This window comes from Dermochelys coriacea, chromosome 24, assembly GCF_009764565.3.
Source record: "Dermochelys coriacea isolate rDerCor1 chromosome 24, rDerCor1.pri.v4, whole genome shotgun sequence".
Lineage (NCBI taxonomy): Eukaryota > Metazoa > Chordata > Testudines > Dermochelyidae > Dermochelys > Dermochelys coriacea.
Window position 1 is genome coordinate 183,224 of NC_050091.1, and position 22,842 is coordinate 206,065.

A 22,842-nucleotide genomic window follows, 5' to 3' on the forward strand; every position below is an offset into this window, starting at 1 on the left:
TTGACTTAATTTCATAGGGTAGACATACCCTTAGTGGCTTATCTCAGTAAGAAGGTGGGGTGCTATGTTCTGCCAGCTGGAATCTGCTAGAGCAAGTTGGATGGATTTTGCCTGTAGCAGAGCCAGTCATGGAAAATTCAGTTCCCTTTGCTGCAGCTATTGTATCAAAAAGAAAAGGAGTACTTGTGGCACCTTAGAGACTAACAAATTTATTAGAGCATAAGCTTTCGTGAGCTACAGCTCACTTCATCGGATGTATCAAAGTATCTCTTTTTAAAGTAGTGTGAGTGTGGAGATGAAAGTATAGATGACTGTGGCTATATCCTTCTTTGAGAATAAATAACAGTTTCATAGCAAGCTGAAGATGAAAGAAGGCCTTTCTTGCCACTGTCACTAATTGATCATCTAAGGTTAAATCTGCAGAGCCCCAATATTTTATACTATTTTGAATGGCGGGCTGATGACAAAAGTGAGAGATCAGTGCTTGGCCAGTTCCTTGACACTTCCCTCTTCCCACCAACATCGTTTGTCTTCTTTGTACAGCTACCAATCAACCAGTTGAACATGTCCCACAGGCATTGGGATGTCTTTTAAGAGGGAGTTGTTGCTTTTGTTGTAAAGGATAGTTAAAGGTGAGTGTCCTCAACATATTGTTGGCAGTGTAGCTTGTGTATCTCACAACCTCTCCAACTGGTCTCATATAAATGTTGAGGGTGAGTAGATTCCTGCCAGACTCTGCAAGTGAGAAATCTTAGGGAAGGGGATCAGTTGCCCTTAATGCTATTAGGGTCATGTTTGAAACCATTGTAGTGTTGTGTTATCTATTGCATTTCTGTCATGTAAGAAGATCAGCAGTGCCTTGTGATCAGCTATTGAAACCTGCTCTGGTAGCTGTAGTTAGAAACAACCATTTTATATCATTTTGTATTGCATAGTGGAATAGACCAACACAGAATACTTGAGAATGGGAGTTGTGTGTTCCATTTCCTTATGTTGGTAAGGAGATGAGATGCCAAGTCCTGGAGAAATTGAAGCTTGTCAAGTTGTTTGTGCGTATGGAGTTAGTCCAACATGTGGTAATGAAAACTAGAACCAAAGAAAAAGAACAACATGATCAGAATGTATGTCTGACGACCCTAATTCTTATATTAATGTGTGTGGTGTTTCTCTTTATCTTGAGGAAATAAAATTATTGGATAAGTCAATATACAGTAAAGAAATTCAAATTTGGAGTTTTTAAACCAGGATCCTGCCATCCTTCAGATATTTCCTGGGTGTTAATTTCTGCATGTCCTTGAATAGTAACCAAAAGAAACACACGCAGTCTTCCTTCTCCCTGTAAAAATATGTTGCCTTTCCGTTTGCTTTTCATTGCTTCTCTTCTAGCATACTCTAAAATAAAATTTAAATATAACCTCTCTTACAATTCCCCTGTCCTGTTCAAAAAGGATATGAAAGAGGAGCAAGAGATGTTTCATCCCTGGACAGACAAAATCAAATTAAACTTCTGAATATTAGTCCAAGCCTGTGATGGTTGATATTTGTATTGGCCTTAGAATCTTAATGGGCAAGGTGTACATATTGATTATTGTCAAACTTCAATCATAATTTGTCAACAAACAGATATAATGTTTTTGTAAGGTATTATGAGTGCAATTTACATTCACACCAAATGTCCTATTTGATGTTGAGAAAGACAGCACATATTGAGACATAAAATACTGGATTCCCGTGAGTGCCCATATCTCTTGCAGCAGTAGAAAGATGTGGATTTTAAACAGGATCTTTCAGTAAATGTTCTATGCAAAGCCGTAAGCTGCGTGACTCACCATCCAGTTACCATCCAAAAATCTCCAGAGATTTAGAAGAATTTTTAATCTGAGTTTTCTTTGGGGAACTCTAGAACAGTGAGGATTTCCTACTGGCAATTTTGTGAGGGTTTTTTTTTTCCTTAAAGGAGGATTTGACTATTCATTATAGTTATTCTGTGTAAATGATGATAAGCAGTGTGCGCTAAGAAATATTTTTGAGTTGAGAATGACCTTTCATAACTTTTCAGTGATAGAGCACTTGTAGTGACCATTCCAACTACAGATGAGAAACTTTCTAGAACCTTCCTCCTAATTGTAGTCTTACGAGAGAGAACTGAGTTAGACTGATATGTTGGAGATGGAATAGAGGGATAGGCTGAGGGAAAACCAAAACTAAAAACATACTGACTGGGCAATAGGGCAACTAGTTTTTTGTTTTTGTTTTTTTTAGTGTGTGAAAATAATTCCCTGAGATCTAGCAGAAAATACTATTTTAACCCCAGGGTCATTTCTGTTTGATGTGCTTGGCCTTCAACTTAGTCAGTATGTGTAATTTATTAAATGCAAAGTTGCTAAGAAAAAAGATTGCTTGATTGTTTGGCGCAGTGAAAGTTGCAACTTGTAGAAACTTGAAAGAAAGCAAATCTGATCAAATTTCATGGTCGGAGAATGTTGCTATGACAACAGCCTTTAAAAGTGTTCTGCCCTTTAAAGGTATGTATATATAAATAAGAAGAAATACTAATGGAAAATAGTCCTTTCTAGAACAGAAAATATTTATCAGCTCTAAAAGAGAAATTGTTTCTTGTGTTATAGTGTGAAAGTGGAACCATAAAATGTTACCTAATTTCTTGCACATGATTGAACAGTAAATAATGGTATTCTTCTACCATTTTACAGTGGGTGGTAGTTCTGAGCTGCCATTTAGCAGATTTTCTTTGTCATAATCGCCATTTCCTATTCTCCAACACAATCAGGAGCTAGTGTCTACTTTAGAGTTTTGTGTCTGAGCCTCTGGAGTGACCAATGGCTATGTTGTCTTTTAATGAATCTGAGCTGAGTAGAGACGCCTCTTTAGCAGTTGTATTAGAAGTGGAGTCGGCTAGAAGGCAGAAAACAGTTTTTAATGGCAAATTTTACCATTAAGTGTATAACTGTTTCCTGGTGTTTGTAGGAGATAAAAACAGACTATCCCATTATTTTCCCCAGTCTTGAGACTTGGATTTTTGAATAACAGCTGAGATCAAAAGTTGCCTATAACTCAAAAAAACAAACAAACCTGGGGTGAGATTTGTGGATGGAAAACTGGGTAGGTATATGCTTCCAGTTTTACAGTGGGGCTGTAGGGGAGGAGTGGGTAAGTGTCACTGATAGGAAAATAATTTTGAAATTGGCTGTATTTGTTCAGGAGTTTTCAACTGAAGAGACCCTATAGGACCTACAGTTGCAGGCTTTTAAACCAATAATCAGATTAAATTTTACTAGCCAATATCTAAAAACTATAGCTTGACAGAAGAGAGCTGGTAGGTTCCTGCTGTAGATCAGTGGAGATTTGGGAGTTTTGTCATACCCTCTGAATGTATCTGATGCTCATTGTTTGGAACTTTTGTCTAGAAATAAGCTTTTTATGTTTGTTTTCTGGTCATTAATGATAAGAATGTTTCATTAATTTCTTTAAAATAAAAAATGATTTATTCTATTTTTTGTGTTTCTCTTACAGTGTAAAAGATGTTGTTGCAAGTTGTAGAAGAGACTTTTCTGTGGAACATACCTCTGTAAACCTTCCCTAAAATCCTCTGAAGGCATATACTGCACCTGTGATGGACCCTCAGAATACTGCTATGTTAGGGTTGGGTTCTGATTCCGAAGGTTTTTCTGGGAAAAGCCCCTCTGCAGTCAATACTGACATAGTGATAGGCAAGAGAGAAGTAGATCTAGAGAGTAGCACCAAGGAGGAAGAAGATATTAAGAAGAAGAACTGGGAGGGGAGCAACACTGAGCCTGGGAAGAATGAGGGTCTGACTGATGCACAGCAACAGTTTTCAGTGAAAGAAACAAATTTTTCAGAAGGAAATTTAAAATTGAAAATTGGTCTTCAAGCTAAGAGAACTAAAAAGCCCCCTAAGAACCTGGAGAATTATGTGTGCCGGCCTGCCATAAAAACCACTATCAAGCAACCTAGAAAGGCATCAAAGAGTGGGACAATGACAGATGAGAAGAATGAACATTGTCCTTCAAAACAAGTGAGTAGTGTTTATATACTATTAAGTGGTTCCCAACTCCTAGATTATCCTGTGAGGGGTTGTATGTGCCATTGGTCAAGTTACATCCCTGTATGAAATACATATCTGAGGAACAGTCTTCATTCTAAAGTCTGGTTATGGTCAGAGAAGTGACATCTCCCCGTTACATATTTAATATCCACTAGTAATTTCCAGGTCAAGTCAATTCAAAATTACTAATCTAAACAAAGTTTTTCTGTCTCCAATGCAAGATCATGCAGTATGTTGACTGCTTTGTATATCATTACCAGCAATGAAGACTCTGGTCTCAGAATTTAATGGCCGTTCTGTTGATGATGTTTGGCTCAGCAGAGAACTCATTTTGCTCTTCATTAACTAGTTTAAGTGTCGGAGAGTCCTGTGGCACCTTATAGACTAACAGACGTATTGGAGCATAAGCTTTCATGGGTGAATACTCACTTCGTCAGATGCATGTAGTGGAAATTTCCAGAGGCAGGTATAAATATGCAAGCAAGAATCAGGCTAGGGATAACGAGGTTAGTTCTATCAGGGACGATGAGGCCCTTTTCTAGCAGTTGAGGTGTGAACACCAAGGGAGGCGAAACTGCTTTTGTAATTGGCTAGCCATTCACAGTCTTTGTTTAATCCTGAGCTGATAGTGTCAAATTTGCAAATGAACTGAAGCTCAGTAGTTTCTCTTTGAAGTCTGGTCCTGAAGTTTTTGCTGCAGGATGGCTACCTTTAAATCTGCTATTGTGTGTCCAGCGAGATTGAAGTTTTCTCCTACAGGTTTTTGTATATTGCCATTCCTAATATCTGATTTGTGTCCATTTATCCTTTTACGTAGGGACTGCCCATTTTGGCCGACGTACATAGCAGAGGGGTATTGCTGGCACATGATGGCGTACATTACATTGGTGGACGTGCAGGTGAATGAACCGGTGATGGTGTGGCTGATCCGGTTTGGTCCTGTGATGGTGTCGCTGGTATAGATATGTGGGCAGAGTTGGCATCGAGGTTTGGTGCATGGATTGGTTCCTTGGACGCCCCATCATCTCGGGCATTGGCACTCTCTCTGAAGGACTGTCTGGATATGTGGAGACTCTACTCAGGCCCTACGCCACTAGCACTCCCAGCTATCTCCGTGACACTGCTGATTTCCTGAGAAAACTACAGTGTACTGGTGATCTTCCAGAAAACACCATCCTAGCCACCATGGATGTAGAGGCTCTCTACACAAACATCCCACACACAGATGGAATACAAGCTGTCAGGAACAGTATCCCTGATGATGCCACAGCACAACTGGTTGCTGAGCTCTGTAACTTTATCCTCATGCACAATTATTTCAAATTTGGTGACAATATATACCTCCAGACCAGTGGCACCGTTATGGGCACCCGCATGGCCCCACAATATGCCAACATTTTTATGGCTGACCTGGAACAGCGCTTCCTCAGCTCTCGTCCACTCACGCCCCTTCTCTACCTACGTTACACTGATGACATCTTCATCATCTGGATGCATGGGAAGGAAACCCTGGAAGAATTCCACCACGATTTCAACAGCTTCCACCCCACCATCAACCTCAGCCTGGACCAATCTACACGGGAGGTCCGCTTCCTAGACCTAGACCACGGTGCAAATAAGTGATGGTCACGTTAACACCACCCTATACCAAAAACCTGCCTACCTTCATGCTTCCAGCTTCCATCCCGGTCACACCACACGATCCATTGTCTACAGCCAAGCACTGAGGTACAATCGCATTTGCTCCAACCCCTCAGACAGAGACCAACATCTACAAGATCTTCACCAAGCATTCTCAAAACTGCGATACCCACCCAAGGAAATAAGGAAACAGATAAACAAAGCCAGATGTGTACCCAGAAGCCTCCTGCTGCAAGACAAGCCCAAGAAACAAACCAGCAAAACTCCACAGGCCCATCACATACAGTCCTCAGCTAAAACCTCTCCAACACATCATCAGGGGATCTGCAACCCATCCTGGACAATAATTCCTCACTTTCACAGACCTTGGGAGGAAGGTCAGTCGTTGCCCACAGACAACCTGCCAACCTGAAGCATATTCTCACCAGCAACTACACACCGCAACATAGTAACTCTAACTCAGGAACCAATCCATGCAACAAACCTCGATGCCAACTCTGCCTACATATCTACACCAGCGACACGATCACAGGACCTAACCAAATCGACCAGTTCATTCACCTACACGTCCACCAATATAATATACGCCATCATGTGGCTGCAATGCCCCCTGCTATGTACATCGGCCAAACTGGACAGTCTCTACATAAAAGGATAAATGGACGCAAATCAGATATTAGGAATGGCAGTATACAAAAACCTGTAGGAGAAGAGTTCAACCTCACTGGACACACAATAGCAGATTTAAAGGTAGCCATCCTGCAGCAAAAACTTCAGGACCAGACTTCAAAGAGAAACTACTGAGTTTCAGGTTTCAGAGTAGCAGCCATGTTTGTCTGTATTCGCAAAAAGAAAAGGAGTACTTGTGGACCTTAGAGACTAACAAATTTATTTGAGCATAAGCTTTCATGAGCTACAGCTCACTTCATTGGATCAAATGAGTTTCAGTTAATTTGCAAATTTTACATTATCAGCTCAGGATTAAATACAGACTGTGACTGGCTAGCCAACTACAAAAGAAGTTTCTCCTCCCTTGGTATTCACACCTCAACTGCTAGAAGAGGGCCTCATCCTCCCTGAATGAACTAACTTTGTTATCCCTAGCCTGATTCTTGCTTGCATATTTATACCTGCCTCTGGAAATTTCCACTACATACAGCTGACAAAGTGGGTATTCACCCACGAAAGCTTATGCTCCAATACGTCTGTTAGTCTGTAAGGTGCCACAAGACTCTTTGCCCCTTTTAAAGATCCAGACTAACACAGCTATCCCTCTGATGATTAACTAATTTGACTTTGTTGTAGTGTTTACAGTAGTAAAAACTAGTTTTTGCTGGTATCCTAAGTGTATGTGACCAGAGTAAGTAGTAGTACCATTTTTAGTCTCTTGCTTCCACTTACAGTGACAACTGTGTATTTATACCATGCTCATGACTATAGTAACCAGATTTGTATCCCCTGCTAAACAATTTTTAATGCTTAGCTCCTAGCCATTGATATTGCTACTCATTAGTCAGTGTTTGGAAGGGAAAAAGAACAATGGATCTGATGGAATGAAGACTTACAATGTACTGCTTATAATGCAGTAGCACCCAAAATGTTCTAGGTGTTTTACAAATATGAGAAGACAGCCCGTGCTTCAAGGAACTCTTGTTTTGATAAGATGTGCAACGAGAACTACAGTAATAGATGGGATAAATAGGATGAGTGGACAAGGGTTACAAAAATAAGTGTGTATGATTACTGTCTCTTTTTATGTACACATCTTGTTACAAAATACATTTCCCAATATGCATAACGATTTCTCCAACGAACTAAAATGCTATTCTAGAGCAAAGTGCCCCTTTTCACTGCTTCTCTTCACTGCTTATCTAAGACCGTGATTCAGCAAAACATTTGTGTTGTGCCTACATTCCGTTGAAGTTTAAAGTTAAACATGGGCTGAAGTACTATGCTGAGTTGAGGGCCAAGTCCCTTCCCTCAAACCAACCCTCCTCTAATACTCATCTCCCCTTATTACCAACCTCCCTAACTATTCACCCTTCTCTTTATACTCCCTCAGCATCCTACCACCATCTACCCTCATGCCACATGGCAACCCTAGACAATTTATCCTGATAATATGCCACAATTATTCCTGCCGGTCAGCTCCCTTCCTTAATGCAAGTCCCCCGCTTTCTACATTGCTGCTGCTGCCCTGGGAAGCTCTCAAGACTGAAGGGTGTTACGTTTCCCTATCCTGCCCTCCCCAGCTAAGTTGCCTATATAAACACACAGCCAGCAACATCTATCAGGCAGAACCTATCCACTGGAGGTGGCAGAATAGAACTCTTGGTCATGTGGCATTAAGGACCTGATTTTCTGCTGACTGACACACGCACCCTCCCCCATTGATGAGATTATCACACTTAAGCACATTCTCAACTTTAAGCATTTGTCCTTGCCCTTAAAGAATAGATACAGTGTAATAACAGTAGTGGCTGAAATCTCCTGCCTTCTCCTCCAGACTAAATCATGCAAAGTGTTTCATGTACAAAGCAAAGGCAACATATGTTTTTTTCCACTGTGTTTTACTGGGCAATATTCATTTGTATAATCGGTGTGAACCTATTGCATGTCAGAAATTACTTGTCTCAAGCTTATTAAAAACCCCACTGCAAATAGCATAAAACTTCTTTATTTTTTATCAGGCCCCTTGGATATTCACTGCATGGGAGGAAGTAGGAACAAATTTCACACCAATGTGTACTTCTGTGAAAAATTCTAATATTGGATATAACATGACAGATAAAAATGGATGACGTTTTAAAAATAAACTCAGATTTTTTACTTAAATAAAATACATTTTTCTTATTTAAAATAAAACTTTTTAAAAATTAAATTTGAAATGATGACGACCTGCATTAAGGCCTAAATTTACTATACTGTGTTAACTTCAATTTAAAAAAAAATTGAACCTTGAAAAAAAACATTCAAGCAATACATGTTTGCTGTTGAACTTTTAAAGAAAGTCAGACCATTGAAGTGGTGGAAGTCACTGACTAATTAACTGGAACCAGAGTTTGTTGAAGTGCTAACCAGCTTTTGACAGCAGTAGCCTTTTCTGCAGTTCAGAGAGAATATTTTCTTTTCAATTTATTCAACTAGGTCAGTTTAGTAACCACTTCAAAGTTGAGACACTGATTGGGAATTGAAAAAGCAGGAAAGGTTATTTTCCTTTTCCAGTATGTGAAGGTGTGAGAGGATCAGATCTATTAGTTCTAAAATCCTGAAGGATAAGATGATCAGAAACAATCAGTACAACTCTCTAGTTACAGATAATACGTTTAATAAATTACAGATAATACCTTTGTTTAATAAATCAGTTAGTTTTAAATGCCAAACATGTTTTGATAAACTTTTTTCCCTTTATGTATCAGAACATTTTAAGGTAGTTTTATTTAACTAATGAAAGAAAAAAAATAAAATGCTTTTTTTTATCTCTAATTGAATTCGAATTTCCATCCAAATAGAGCCTGAGACAAATCATAAGTAAAACAATTATCGTCATCTAGTAAATAGGAAATCTGTCATCATTTTCTAACATAATAAAAATGTAAAAATGAGGAATCCTAATGTATGTTAAAATTGCTTAAATAATTGTTTATCTTCCTGATTAGCGAAATGAAGTCTCAATTTTAGAGTAAAGATTATATTTCGTTGCAAATCCATGTGGTTTAATGATTACCAGTCAATGAGAATCAACCTTTCATTAGGAAGATATCTAAAAATTACAAATGCAAAACAAGACTAAAACTGATGATTTAAAATAAGACTTCCTGCTTGCTGATTTAAATCATGATTAAAATATGAGGTTTTAAATCACTTTAATTTGAAGTCAATCTACCCTGGTATATAATTTCCACATTCCTGAACTCTAGTTGTAGATCCAAGACAATATTGTCATGCCACTAAAATTATCACTAAAGACACTGAAAATACATGCCAAGGAGTATGTAAATGTAGAGTATCTATATATAAATGCAAGTGTGTGTGTGTGTGTGTGTGTGTGTGTGTATATATATATATATATATATATATATATATATATATATATATATATTTGAGTTGTTTGAATAAATTACTTATATTGCACAGTTATGTTAAGTGCTATATAGAAAACACAAGACAGGTGCATGCCCCAAAAATCTAAAAGTCTAAGTGATTGATTTGACAGACAAGTAGGGATAAAATATACCTAGAAGGATAGGGATGAGGAAGAAATTGGGTAACAAAGATGATTCCCAGTTTATCAGTTTAAACAGACATATATCTTGATCCAGATTTTTTTTTTCATGTGTATGCAAGTTTCAAGCTTTCATTTTAAATAAATTTATATTTGTAGACTTTCTGGTTGCAAAAATAGCTACCCAGTTGCAATGCAGTGCTGTCTTTCAAGGTCTGGGGACAGACTAGATAATAGCGTTCAAAAATTTGAATTGTCTTTTTCAACACAGTGGGGCAGTAAATTTGAAAAATAGTGATGGCAAGGTAAATAATAACATTAATTATTTCACTGCCAATCATTTTAGTAGAAACATCCTGCTAACATTTTGTCACCTGTGCTTGGATTTGTTTGAAAAGTCATTCCACAGGAATAAAAATGCCAACTTTAAAGAAGCCCATAATTGGATGTATTCTTGCTCCCCTGTATATAGTAATTGGGGAGGTAGGGGTGAGGTGAGAAAGATGATAGATCATTCTAGGGGGATTTGAAAGAGGCCCAGGAGGAGGGGAAGATCCCAAGCAGGGAATGAACAATCTCAGTGACATGGTTGATATATTTGTTTTTTATTTAAAAAAAAAAGAAGAAAAAAGTTGAAATTAGTTGGTTTTATGTAAATGTTTTCAATGGGAGCTATTTGTTTTTACAGTTTTAAATGTAAAAGCATAAAATGCAGGCCCTGGCTTCTCTTTCAAGATGGCTCCCAGGTACAATATTACTTTCTACCCAAGAAAGGCAATGGGCCCAATAACTTCCACTCAAGTGATATACTCTGCTAAATACTTCATTTGGTGCTGAAAAGACCAGGATTAATTTATATATAAAAAGTGACTTAAAATTACTGCATCTCTCTGTCCTAGTGTAGGCTGAGCAGGGTTAGATACATTGGAGCTGCACTGGTGGTGAATAATGGTGGTACCATTATTGTAAGGGTAGACAAGTCCCCAATACCTGTTAGCAACAGGTGCAGCTGTGATGGTATTGTTAACAGTTTAATTGCTATAAGTACCTTTACAGTCTTGTGTCTCGCACTTTGGAAAACCTCCCCATTGTAATCCATAAAACCATCACCTTATTCTCTTTCAAGTCCTTCCATCAGATTCTTCTCTACTATAATAACTACAGAACACTGCCATCTGACCATATCTAACTAGATGGTGAGCTGAGACTAATACTTATTACGCAAAACACATTAGTTTTTCTTCTTTTCCTCACCTCACCCCCAAAATGTTTCAACTACATGCTATGCCTTGTCAGAAACCTAGACTATAAGCACTCTGGGACAGCTACTGTCTTTTTACTACATATTTGCACAGCACCTAGCACAAAGGGTCTCTTATTCTTTATTGGGATCCTTAGGTACAACTGTAATATAAAGAATAAATAATAAAATGCTAATGGAGGCAGGAATAAACCGTTTTTAACATTGTCAGGAAGAGTTACTCCAAACACATGTACTTTGCATTGTGAAAAAATAAGATGCAGTAGTGAGAAAAGGTACAAGATTCTAAAGCCTTGTCTGTGCTATGGAAAAATCTTTTGGCATTTTTAACAGCCTGTTGATTATAGCCAGGGTTTACAGACAGGGTTTAGGTCGGTGGTTGCTTCTTGGCAACAGTCCCTAAATTCTGTGGCAACATTAATTTATTTTGTTACCATGAAATACTCCATTTGCATCCCTTCCACCCCCATACAAATAGACACAGTTCATGGCTCATAGTTGAAAATACTTCAATGTAAAATTCACTGATGATTATCTTCCACAGTTTTTATTTTTTGGTGATGGAGTTTTTTGCTGTGCACTTCAGGTGGCTTGGCTCCATTCTCCAGGCCTGCATTCCCATGTTGTTGTCCAGGTGAACTGGCTCAGAATGTCCTTCCTCCATGTGTGTCAGAGAAGGAAGGAACTTGTAGGTGGCTTCAGTGGCTCATCACTTCTTTGACTGTTGTACTGTTTTAAAAAAAAAAAAGCTAGGGCTTGTCTACACTATGCAGCTTTTAGCGACAAGGCTGTGTCGACACAATCTTGTCACTAAAAGTTAGTGTGTGTAAATACACTCTGTCGGTAATGCTTCCAGAGTGCTCCTGCCGACAAAGCCGTGTTCACGCTGCCACAAGTTTTGTGTTGGCAAAACTTTTGTCTTTCGTGGGGTTGGGGGGAACTTTTTAAAGTACCTGTGAAAGACAACAGTTTTGTCAACAATGTTGCAGTGTAGACAAGCCTTTAGAGAGTGAGAGAGTACATAGGTGGAGAGTCAAATCAGAAGGATTGCAGAGACCACTACTAAGGAAGAAAGAGAGGCATCCTACATAAAATGTGTCTGGCATGCTCTTAAAGCTCTGCCTTTGGATATCGCCTTTCTCCACATGTTAGACTGGATCATCCAGTGCATTTGATCTAACATCCCTCAGGTTTAATTGCTGTGGGTTGAAGAGGGTGCATTTTCTATGAGGTGTGGAATTTGCTCCCACCTCAGTTCATCACAGGCTGAATCTGTGGATTTTCAGGTCATGCTGCAAGGCCTATTTGTTCTCCAGACTTTTCCTTGGAAAAGGGATACATTTTGATGGGAAGTGGCTTATTTAAGAGTTTTGAGGTGAATTGGTAGAATTTAAAGATTTGTTTGAATTTATTTTTTTAAAAACTTGTACACCCAGAGCTTCAGGTGTATTTTTAAAACAAAAAAGACAGTAAAAATGGAATAAATAAAATACATCTCTGAAAATTAAGGGCTTGAAGTGAATGTCTTCATTTTAATATTGTTTTAATTCAAACTAATTTTGATACTAACACCTTGCCCCTTTCCAATTCTATTCCAAACATCATATTAGATATCAAATTACCACAAAATTAGGAATGCATGCTAATGACAGTGGACATGGGATAAAAATCTAAACACCCTGAAACCCTGTCTTCCATCCTATGTCAGAGACCTGAGAGGGTCTGTCTCTTCAACACTTGGCAACACTTTGTTTGGCTTGTCATTCCTATAAAGTAGTATTGAAATTAAACAGAACATTTCCTGCCATGCTAAGCCATATTAAAATATTGTGTGGAAGACCTTTTTTTTTATTGTTAAACATGGAAATGTATGTCCCTTTAAGTTAAACCATTGAGTATAAACAGCAGTGTGCCCTTTCCAGTTGTTCTCCAGAGCAGATAAGAACCAGTTTTCTTTATTTCTCTGAAAAAAGAAAAGGAGTACTTGTGGCACCTTAGAGACTAACAAATTTATTAGAGCATAAGCTTTCATGAGCTACAGCTCACTTCATTGGATGCCAAATGCATCCAATGAAATGAGCTGTAGCTCACGAAAGCTTATGCTCTAATAAATTTGTTAGTCTCTAAGGTGCCACAAGTACTCCTTTTCTTTTTGCGAATACAGACTAACACGGCTGCTACTCTGAAACCTTTATTTCTCTGAGTGGCTTCCAAAGGATTTTTTTAAAATGGAGCTTGTGCTATTAGTCCTTTTACGATAGGTAAAGGTCTAAACCCTTTTTTTATAATGTCTGTGTCTGCCTTTTTATTAACGTTAGAAATATAAGGCATGTATACAGTGTTGTAGCTCCATCGGTCCCACGATATTAGAGAGACAAGGTGAGTGAGGTAATATCTGTTGCTGAGAAAGACGAAACTTTTGAGCTACACAGAGCTATTCTTCAGGTCTGGGTCCAATACAAAAGATATTAAAAAAAAAAAAGTCTTGGTCATAGAAGATGTACGTTGGTAGTTTTTACATCTTAATTGAAACAGTGGAAGTGCTGAATCTTTATCAAAGGCTTTCTTTCTCGAGAATTTTTAGCGCTTAAAGTTAAGTAAAGGAAAACAAACACAAAACAGAGTTTTAGATTGCCTAACTAAAAATTTCTTTCTCTCTTTTCCCTCTCAATTACTTAATGTTCACTCTCTGCTCTAGTTTTCCAGTAAACATAGATATGTCTTCATTGCATCGTTAGCTCAAGGGTTACCCCTAGCCGGACGCACATCCACACACACAAATTGCTAGCTCAAATTAAGTGCAGTGTTAAGCTCAAGGTAGCTAGCTTGTTGGATGTGGGGGTGATGTTTTGAAGCTTGAATGCTGCTGAAGCTTGTGAGGATTCAACTATAGAGTTTTCCAGCTTAGGCAAAACCTGAAATTTTAAAGTGTTTAAAAAACAAAACAAAACAAAACAAAAAACACTTTCAAAAGTCATCATTATGCGTTATAAGGAAGCAAAAAAGAAAACCTATCCAGGTTTTTCCCTTTCAAGTCCATCCCTGCTGTGTTTACTTGTAACTCATCTGCAAATAAAGGCAAATCTTACAATTTTGTTTAAATGTCTAATTTCATACTGCTGAGGCTCTCCTTTAGTCCTCAGGTTCTAGGTGGTGGTTTGGGCAGTTGCTCTTTATCCTGAGATCTCTTTTCATGGATGGTTCTGCAGCATTTCTTGCTGTTCATTCCTGTTGAATGTTTATATGAAGGTTAGCATGGAATCATGGACTATGGTGTCTTTTAATATGCTGAAGACATCCGACTCTGCATCTCCATCTCATCTGAACTGGCTGACACTGGAACAAATGACCTGAGGTTTAAATGAAATTGTTGGATGAGGGCCAGTTCACTGAGGCTCAACCCTGATAAGACTGAGATAACATTAGTAGTTTGGGGAAAGCAACATGAAAAGTTGTCAAAGATTACATTTGCACCCCTGATTGAGAGAGTGTGGCAGCTATTTGTTACAGTAGCAGTGACCAAGAATTTAATCTGTTCTTGACCAGATGAATGCTACAGTTTTTCATATGTAGCCCTTGCTACAGTCATCGATGACTCAATGGACCTATATTGTGAGGGCATATGTAAGCTTAAAGATACCACGCATTTTTATTAAGCCATGTGCCATTCAGCACATTGCATGAGTTCTATGTAATCTATATTCTGTTACTTTTTGGGTGGAGTTGAAGGTACTGATTTTTAAGTGGACCTAGTTGTTTGAGAGAGTGCCTCTCTGTGTGAGTGGTACTGTTGCATTTGTGAGCAGTAGAGGCACTTGAGCTACAACTCTTGTTCAAATGGAAGAAGGATGTTGGCAGGGCTTTCTGTATGTGGAGGTCTTTGGCTCTGGAATTCACCTGTTTGGTTTACCAAAGCCCACATTAGTAAAATTTCTGGGCATATTTCAAAGCCTATCTATTTTTCTAGGCATTAGGTGACAAGGATGGACTGAAAGTGGGGGCAGTGAGATGAGGTTACTGTCGTTTTTTTGTTTGACACTACAGGCCTCCATAATAGCTTTCTGATGCTTACCATATTCCTATAAAAATCTGTTTATTTTGAATTAAATTTGATCAACACTGTTTCCTTACAACAACACAAATATTTAAAAGTAAGGAAATCATAAGCAACACAATTCCAATGTCCAATATTCAGCAACACAATAAGACCTTTACATGGCAATTTAGCCGTATAGAGTGGAAATCTGTCAACTTCATGAAAAAACTCGCACAGATACAGACAGACATCATCTTCCTCTCCAAATGCAAACAGATGGACATCATACCGAAAGGACTGAAGGTAAAAAATCCATTACAATCTACATACCACACAGACTATGCTGACAGCTTGTGCCACACACTCTCAAGGAAACTGCGGAACCACCTGATCAACATCCTCTACAGCAAACAGGGAAAGATTAAGAATGAGCTCTCAAAACTGGATACTCTCATAAAGAACCAACCTTCCACACAAACTTCCTCGTGGCTGGACTTTACAAAAACTAGACAAGCCATTTACAAAACACACTTTGATTCTCTACAAAAGAAAAAGGACACTAAGCTATCTAAACTACTATATGCCACAAGGGGCCACAACAATGGTTCCCGTAACCCACCCAGCAATATTGTTAATCTATCCAACTATACTCTTAGCCCAGCGGAAGAATCTGTCCTATCTCAGGGCCTCTCCTTTTGCCTCTCCACCCCCACGAACATGATACAGTTCTGTGGTGACCTAGAATCCTATTTTCGACGTCTCAGACTCAAGGAATATTTCCAACACACCTCTGACCAACATATTAACCCACAGAGACCTTCCTGCCAACACTACAAAAAGAAGGATTCTGGGTGGACTCCTTCTGAAGGTCGAAACAGCAGCCTGGATTTCTACATAGACTGCTTCCGCCGACGTGCACGAGCTGAAATTGTGGAAAAGCAGCATCGCTTACCCCATAACCTCAGCCATGCAGAACACCGTGCCATCCACAGCCTCAGAAACAACTCTGACATCATAATCAAAAAGGCTGACAAAGGAGGTGCTGTCGTCATCATGAATAGGTCGGAGTATGAACAAGAGGCTACTAGGCAGCTCTCCAACACCACTTTCTACAAGCCATTACCCTCTGATCCCACTGAGAGTTACCAAAAGAAACTACAGCATTTGCTCAAGAAACTCCCTGAAAAAGCACAAGAACAAATCCGCACAGACACACCCCTGGAGCCCCGAACTGGGGTATTCTATCTGCTACCCAAGATCCATAAACCTGGAAATCCTGGACGCCCCATCATCTCAGGCATTGGCACCCTGACAGCAGGATTGTCTGGCTATGTAGACTCCCTCCTCAGGCCCTTCGTTACCAACACTCCCAGCTATCTTCGAGACACCACCGATTTCCTGAGGAAACTACAGTCCATTGGTGATCTTCCTAAAAACACCATCCTAGCCACTATGGATGTAGAAGCCCTCTACACCAACATTCCACACAAAGATGGACTACAAGCCGTCAGGAACAGTATCCCCGATACTGTCACGGCTAACCTGGTGGCAGAACTTTGTGACTTTGTCCTGACCCATAACTATTTCACATTTGGTGACAATGTATACCTTCAAATCAGCCGTACCGCGATGGGTACCCGCATGGCCCCACAGTATGCCAACATTTTTATGGCTGACTTAGAACAACGCTTCCTCAGCTCTCGTCCCCTAATGCCCCTACTCTACTTGCGCTACATTGATGACATCTTCATCATGTGGACCCATGGAAAAGAAGCTCTTGAGGAATTCCACCATGATTTCAACAATTTCCATCCCACCATCAACCTCAGCCTGGACCAGTCCACACAAGAGATCCACTTCCTGGACACTACGGTGCTAATAAGCGATGGTCACATAAACACCACCCTATATCGGAAACCTACTGACCGCTATTCCTACCTACATGCCTCTAGCTTTCATCCAGATCATACCACTCGATCCATTGTCTACAGCCAAGCGCTACGATATAACCGCATTTGCTCCAACCCCTCAGACAGAGACAAACACCTACAAGATCTCTATCATGCATTCCTACAACTACAATACCCACCTGCTGAAGTGAAGAAACAGATTGACAGAGCCAGAAGAGTACCCAGAAGTCACCTACTACAGGACAGGCCCAACAAAGAAAATAACAGAACGCCACTAGCCATCACCTTCAGCCCCCAACTAAAACCTCTCCAACGCATCATCAAGGATCTACAACCTATCCTGAAGGACGAGCCATCGCTCTCTCAGATCTTGGGAGACAGGCCAGTCCTTGCTTACAGACAGCCCCCCAATCTGAAGCTAATACTCACCAGCAACCACACACCACACAACAGAACCACTAACCCAGGAACCTATCCTTGCAACAAAGCCCGTTGCCAACTCTGTCCACATATCTATTCAGGGGATACCATCATAGGGCCTAATCACATCAGCCACACTATCAGAGGCTCGTTCACCTGCGCATCTACCAATGTGATATATGCCATCATGTGCTAGCAATGCCCCTCTGCCATGTACATTGGTCAAAGTGGACAGTCTCTACGTAAAAGAATGAATGGACACAAATCAGACGTCAAGAATTATAACATTCAAAAACCAGTTGGAGAACACTTCAATCTCTCTGGTCACTCAATTAACTTAGGCTTGAATAGAGACTGGGAATGGATGAGTCATTACACAAAGTAAAACTATTTCCCCATGGTATTTCTCCCTCCCACCCCACCCCCCACTGTTCCTCTGATATTCTTGTTAACTGCTGGAATTAGCCTACCTGCTTGTCACCATGAAAGGTTTTCCTCCTTTCCCCCCCCTGCTGTTGGTGATGGCTTATCTTAAGTGATCACTCTCCTTACAGTGTGTATGATAAACCCATTGTTTCATGTTGTGTGTGTGTGTGTGTGTGTGTGTGTGTGTGTGTGTATATATATCATCTCCCCTCTGTTTTTTCCCACCAAATGCATCCGATGAAGTGAGCTGTAGCTCACAAAAGCTTATGCTTTAATAAATTTGTTAGTCTCTAAGGTGCCACAAGTACTCCTTTTCTTTTTGCGAATACAGACTAACACGGCTGCTACTCTGAAACTCTATAGTTTGCTCTCAGTGTAGTGATTTAAAAGTAGTGAACTAAAGTGTGTCCACATGACTTTGTTATGGCATTTCCATTGTTGAACATTGCATCCACATAGATCGGCAGCAATATCCACTAGCCATTCAGCATTACTGGGCAAATATCGCATGATGCACTGTTCTGCTGCTTTTCTCTGGGTTTTTTCTTGTGGGGCATACCAGAAACTATTGGACATATAAAGAAAAGGCGTACTTGTGGCACCTTGGAGACTAACAAATTTATTAGAGCATAAGCTTTCGTGAGCTACAGCTCACTTCATCGGATGCATTTGGTGGGAAAAAACAGAGGGGAGATTGATATATACACACACACACACACAACATGAAACAATGGGTTTATCATACACACTGTAAGGAGAGTGATCACTTAAGATAAGCCATCACCAGCAGCAGGGGGGGAAGGAGGAAAACCTTTCATGGTGACAAGCAAGGTAGGCTATTTCCAGCAGTTAACAAGAATATGAGGAACAGTGGGGGGTGGGGTGGGGTGGGGGGGAGAAATAACATGGGGAAATAGTTTTACTTTGTGTAATGACTCATCCATTCCCAGTCTCTATTCAAGCCTAAGTTAATTGTATCCAGTTTGCAGATTAATTCCAATTCGGCAGTCTCTCGTTGGAGTCTGTTTTTGAAGCTTAGGACATATGGAATTTGAGGTCCAGCTAACAAAGTTGCATGATTCCTCTCTTGTCATCCATTCCATTTTGCTAGCACCATTTTCAGACTGATGTCAGGCAGCATGGAGGATCCAGTGCTGAGCACCATGATCATGACAGTCATTAATATGAACAGAATGATGTACATGCATTCTGAGTTGCTCGGGTGGATCAATTTGGCTCTGCAGCTTTAAAAGGGCTGTTGATGCTACAGTGGTATGACTAATGGTAGAGGATGAAATTGGGCATTTGCTTCTGCAGAGCATATATCTGGAGCACCTGTACTCAGTGGAACATCGCTTCTGGGCTCAGCCAACTATCAGTGACTGGTGGGAGAGCATAGTGATTCAGAACTGGAATGACTAGCAATAGTGACATAACTTGCTGCTATTTTCCTAGAAATCTGTGCAGAACTCACCTCTGAGTTGCAGTGGCAGAAGACTATCATGAGCTCTCCTTAATATGGAAAAGCATTTTGCCATTATCATCTGGAAGATCGCCACTCCCAGTTACTACTGGTTGGTAGGGAATCCAGTTTGATGTGGGTAAATCAACTGTTGTGGAGGTTTGCAATGCTATGAGGAGAGTGCTGTTATGTTATGTCAAAGCGTGGCAGTGCACAGGAGATTATTGATGTATTTGCACAGATGGGTTTCCCAAACTGTATTTGGTTTGTTGAGGAGATACACATTCCTATTCTTTGCACCCCGTTCCAGACCAAAGACTTGATTAACAGGAAGGGGTATTTCTTCATGGTATGGCAGACTTGCTTGATCATTGTGGAAGATTCACCAGTATTAATGTGGAGTGATCTGGAAAGGTCCATAATGCAAAAATATTTAAAAATTCATGCCTGTTATCTTGAATAAGCAAGGGAACTTCTGTTCATCAGAACACTGAACATTAATGGAGTTATGCTTCTTCCTGTCATTCAGCTTACCTTCTGAAACGGCTGGACGAGTTTAGCTGTACATGAATTACTTTAAGTTGTTAGAAAATGCATTTGAATAGTGGAGGGGGAAGTGATAATGCTTCTATGTAACAGTGTAGCAGGAGCAGTGCTTCTTGTGGACTTTCCAGGTGCCCTGACATGGCTGCTGATCTCCTGGCAGGGGGGAGAAGTCTCCACCTCTGCAGCCCAATGTAGCAGGACTCTGTCACACCAGTTAATTGTCCCTTCAGTCTTATCCCCAGTGTGGGAGTTGGAGGGGCTAAGCCCTGAAAAATCCTGAAATAAAAGGCAAACCTAACTCAATACTGGGCCATCCCCCAACCTTCCAATGAGGTACCCCTCTATCGCCCTTCAGACTAGTCTCCCAGACAGTCTCTTATTTATGCATCACTCACTCTTGGTCTAACTGCTCCTCCTTAGTGACTGCTCTGGTTAGCAGGTCCATCCCTCTGAAACTCTGCAAGCAAAGTTCCTTCAGGCAGAGAGGCAGAGCTCTGTCGTCTTTCTTGGCCAGCCCTCCCTCAGATGAGCCAGGCTCTCTCCTTTTATTCCCACTCCATGCTTGGCATTGGCTGCAGGCATAGTGGGGGTGGGGCCAACTGGGCCCATACGCTCCTCTTAACCCTGACTCTGCTGGTGTGGGGCCTCTGCCCGATCACATTCTTCAATAAAAATAAAGACAAACAAAGAACATAGTGCAAACTTTTAATAACACCATTGTTAAGGTATTGCAACACTAAGGAGTGGTCTAAAAGTTCTGAAGATCCGGTGGGTGAAAGGATTCTCATTCTCTGTCTCCTGTGGGACTCAATGTAGAGGGAAGGACCTGTAATTAGGTTGATTGAAATGACAGTCCCAGTATGGTGTCTTCTCCACTCTTTGTGTGACCTTGGAACGTTGAGGTATAGTGCTTGATCTTTGCATCAAAAGATGCTTCATTGCAGCTGGCTGTGTCTGCATTGACTGCATCATGTCCCTCTCCAGGGCCATGTGCGCCAGAAAACCTTCCCTGCACAACTCTGCCTTCATCATGGCCCTCTGTTTTGATGAAGGGAATACTTAATGGAAGAGATGGTCTATATCATTTTGTTTTTGTGACAGCCTCTCTGTGGGTGACAACTTCCCTTTTTGTACAATTACCGGTGTTAAGGGAAGGCAGAAAAAAAACACAGGAGTGGAACAATAAGTACCTGGTAGTCTCAAAGCCAACACTGATAAAATTCCTTTTCCCACAATTTTGGAATGCCATTCCCATCATCTCTTCCTACTCTGTGATTCCTTTTAAGATAGTTTTCAAACTTATTTCACAATATTTGAGGCGTCTGGCATTATATTTAGTTTTCAGGGGTGCCTGAAATTTGTATGGTGGGTGCCTGGAGGTATATTTTCATTTTTTATAGTTTGCTTGTGGACTGTAGGGTCGATGGCTGGATGTATGTTTTCTGTTTTTAGATGGATGGGGGCAGGTTAGTAATTGCATGTGGACCTCTGCAAGCTGTCTTTATCTTGAATGACATCATGTTTAGCCAAATCACCAGGAGACAGAGAAAGTTCCTGTTCCAAAAGGCAGCGGGCAAAAGGAGAAGATATGCATCGCTGCCATTTAAATGGATGCCTTGCATAATCACAGGTTTCAGAGTAGCAGCCGTGTTAGTCTGTATCCGCAAAAAGAAAAGGAGTACTTGTGGCACCTTAGAGACTAACAAATTTATTAGAGCATAAGCTTTCGTGAGCATCCGATGAAGTGAGCTGTAGCTCACGAAAGCTTATGCTCTAATAAATTTGTTAGTCTCTAAGGTGCCACAAGTACTCCTTTTCTTTTTATTTAAATGGATGGTTTCTCTGCAGCGGGTGTAAGATTGGAAGGGAACAAACATACTATATGGGGAGCCCTAATAGAGCTGCTTTGCCAGGCAGTGTTTAAGCAAAAGTTGAACACTATCTTTTTGTTTTGAATTCTCTTTTATTACTCCTTTAGATCGGCTTAAAGTATACTACAAAATAATAGAATTCTGCTTTAAGAACTCTGTATCCAAATATATTATAGCACTTTACAATATCTGTGCATTTTGAATGTCTCTGTAGCCTGATTTGAGGCATTTACCTAATTAACTCTATGAAGTTCAGTAACACCTGAGTGCACTAATGAAACATGAATCACTGTACTTTTTCTCATTTTTTGTTTGTTTGTGGGGCTACACTAAAGATGCTTTATATGTAGTATGTTTCCTTTCTTAACACCTGTGGTGCCAACATCCTGAGCAAGGGAGGCCTGGGGTGGAGGAAAGAGAGAGCAAGCAGAAAAAGTCTCAGTAAAATTGTCAGACACATAGAAGAACATAAATTGTTGCACAAAAGTCAACATGGCTTCTGTAAAAGGAGATCATGTCTTACTAATCTATTAGAGTTCTTTTGAGGGGGTCAACAAACATGTGGACAAGGGGGATCCAGTGGACATAGTGTCCTTAGATTTCCAGAAAGCCTTTGACAAGGTCCCTCACCAAAGGCTCTTATGTAAATTAAGTTGTCATGGGATAAGAGGGAAGATCCTTTCGTGGATTGAGAACTGGTTAAAAGACAGGGAATAAAGGGTAGGAATAAATGCTAAACTTTCAGAATGGAGAGGAGTAACTAGTGGTGTTCCCCAAGGATTGGTCCTAGGACTGACCCTATTCAACTTATTCATGAATGATCCGGAGAAAGGGGTAAACAGTGAGGTGGCAAAGTTTGCAGATGATACTAAACTGCTCAAGATAGTTAAGTCCAAAGCAGACTGTGAAGAACTTCAAAAAAAAATCTCACAAAATTAAGTGATTGGGCAACAAAATGGC

The 22,842-nt window shown here is 40.1% G+C and overlaps 1 protein-coding gene across 1 annotated transcript in view; it reads left to right on the forward strand.

The window, feature by feature from the left end:
* ASH1L (ASH1 like histone lysine methyltransferase) overlaps positions 1-22,842 on the forward strand; it is a 159,081-nt gene that overhangs the window by 22,263 nt on the left and 113,976 nt on the right. The window contains 1 exon segment of the mRNA XM_038383327.2: positions 3,532-4,054. Coding sequence (XP_038239255.1) covers positions 3,632-4,054 — 423 coding nt within the window. The 5' untranslated portion in view covers positions 3,532-3,631.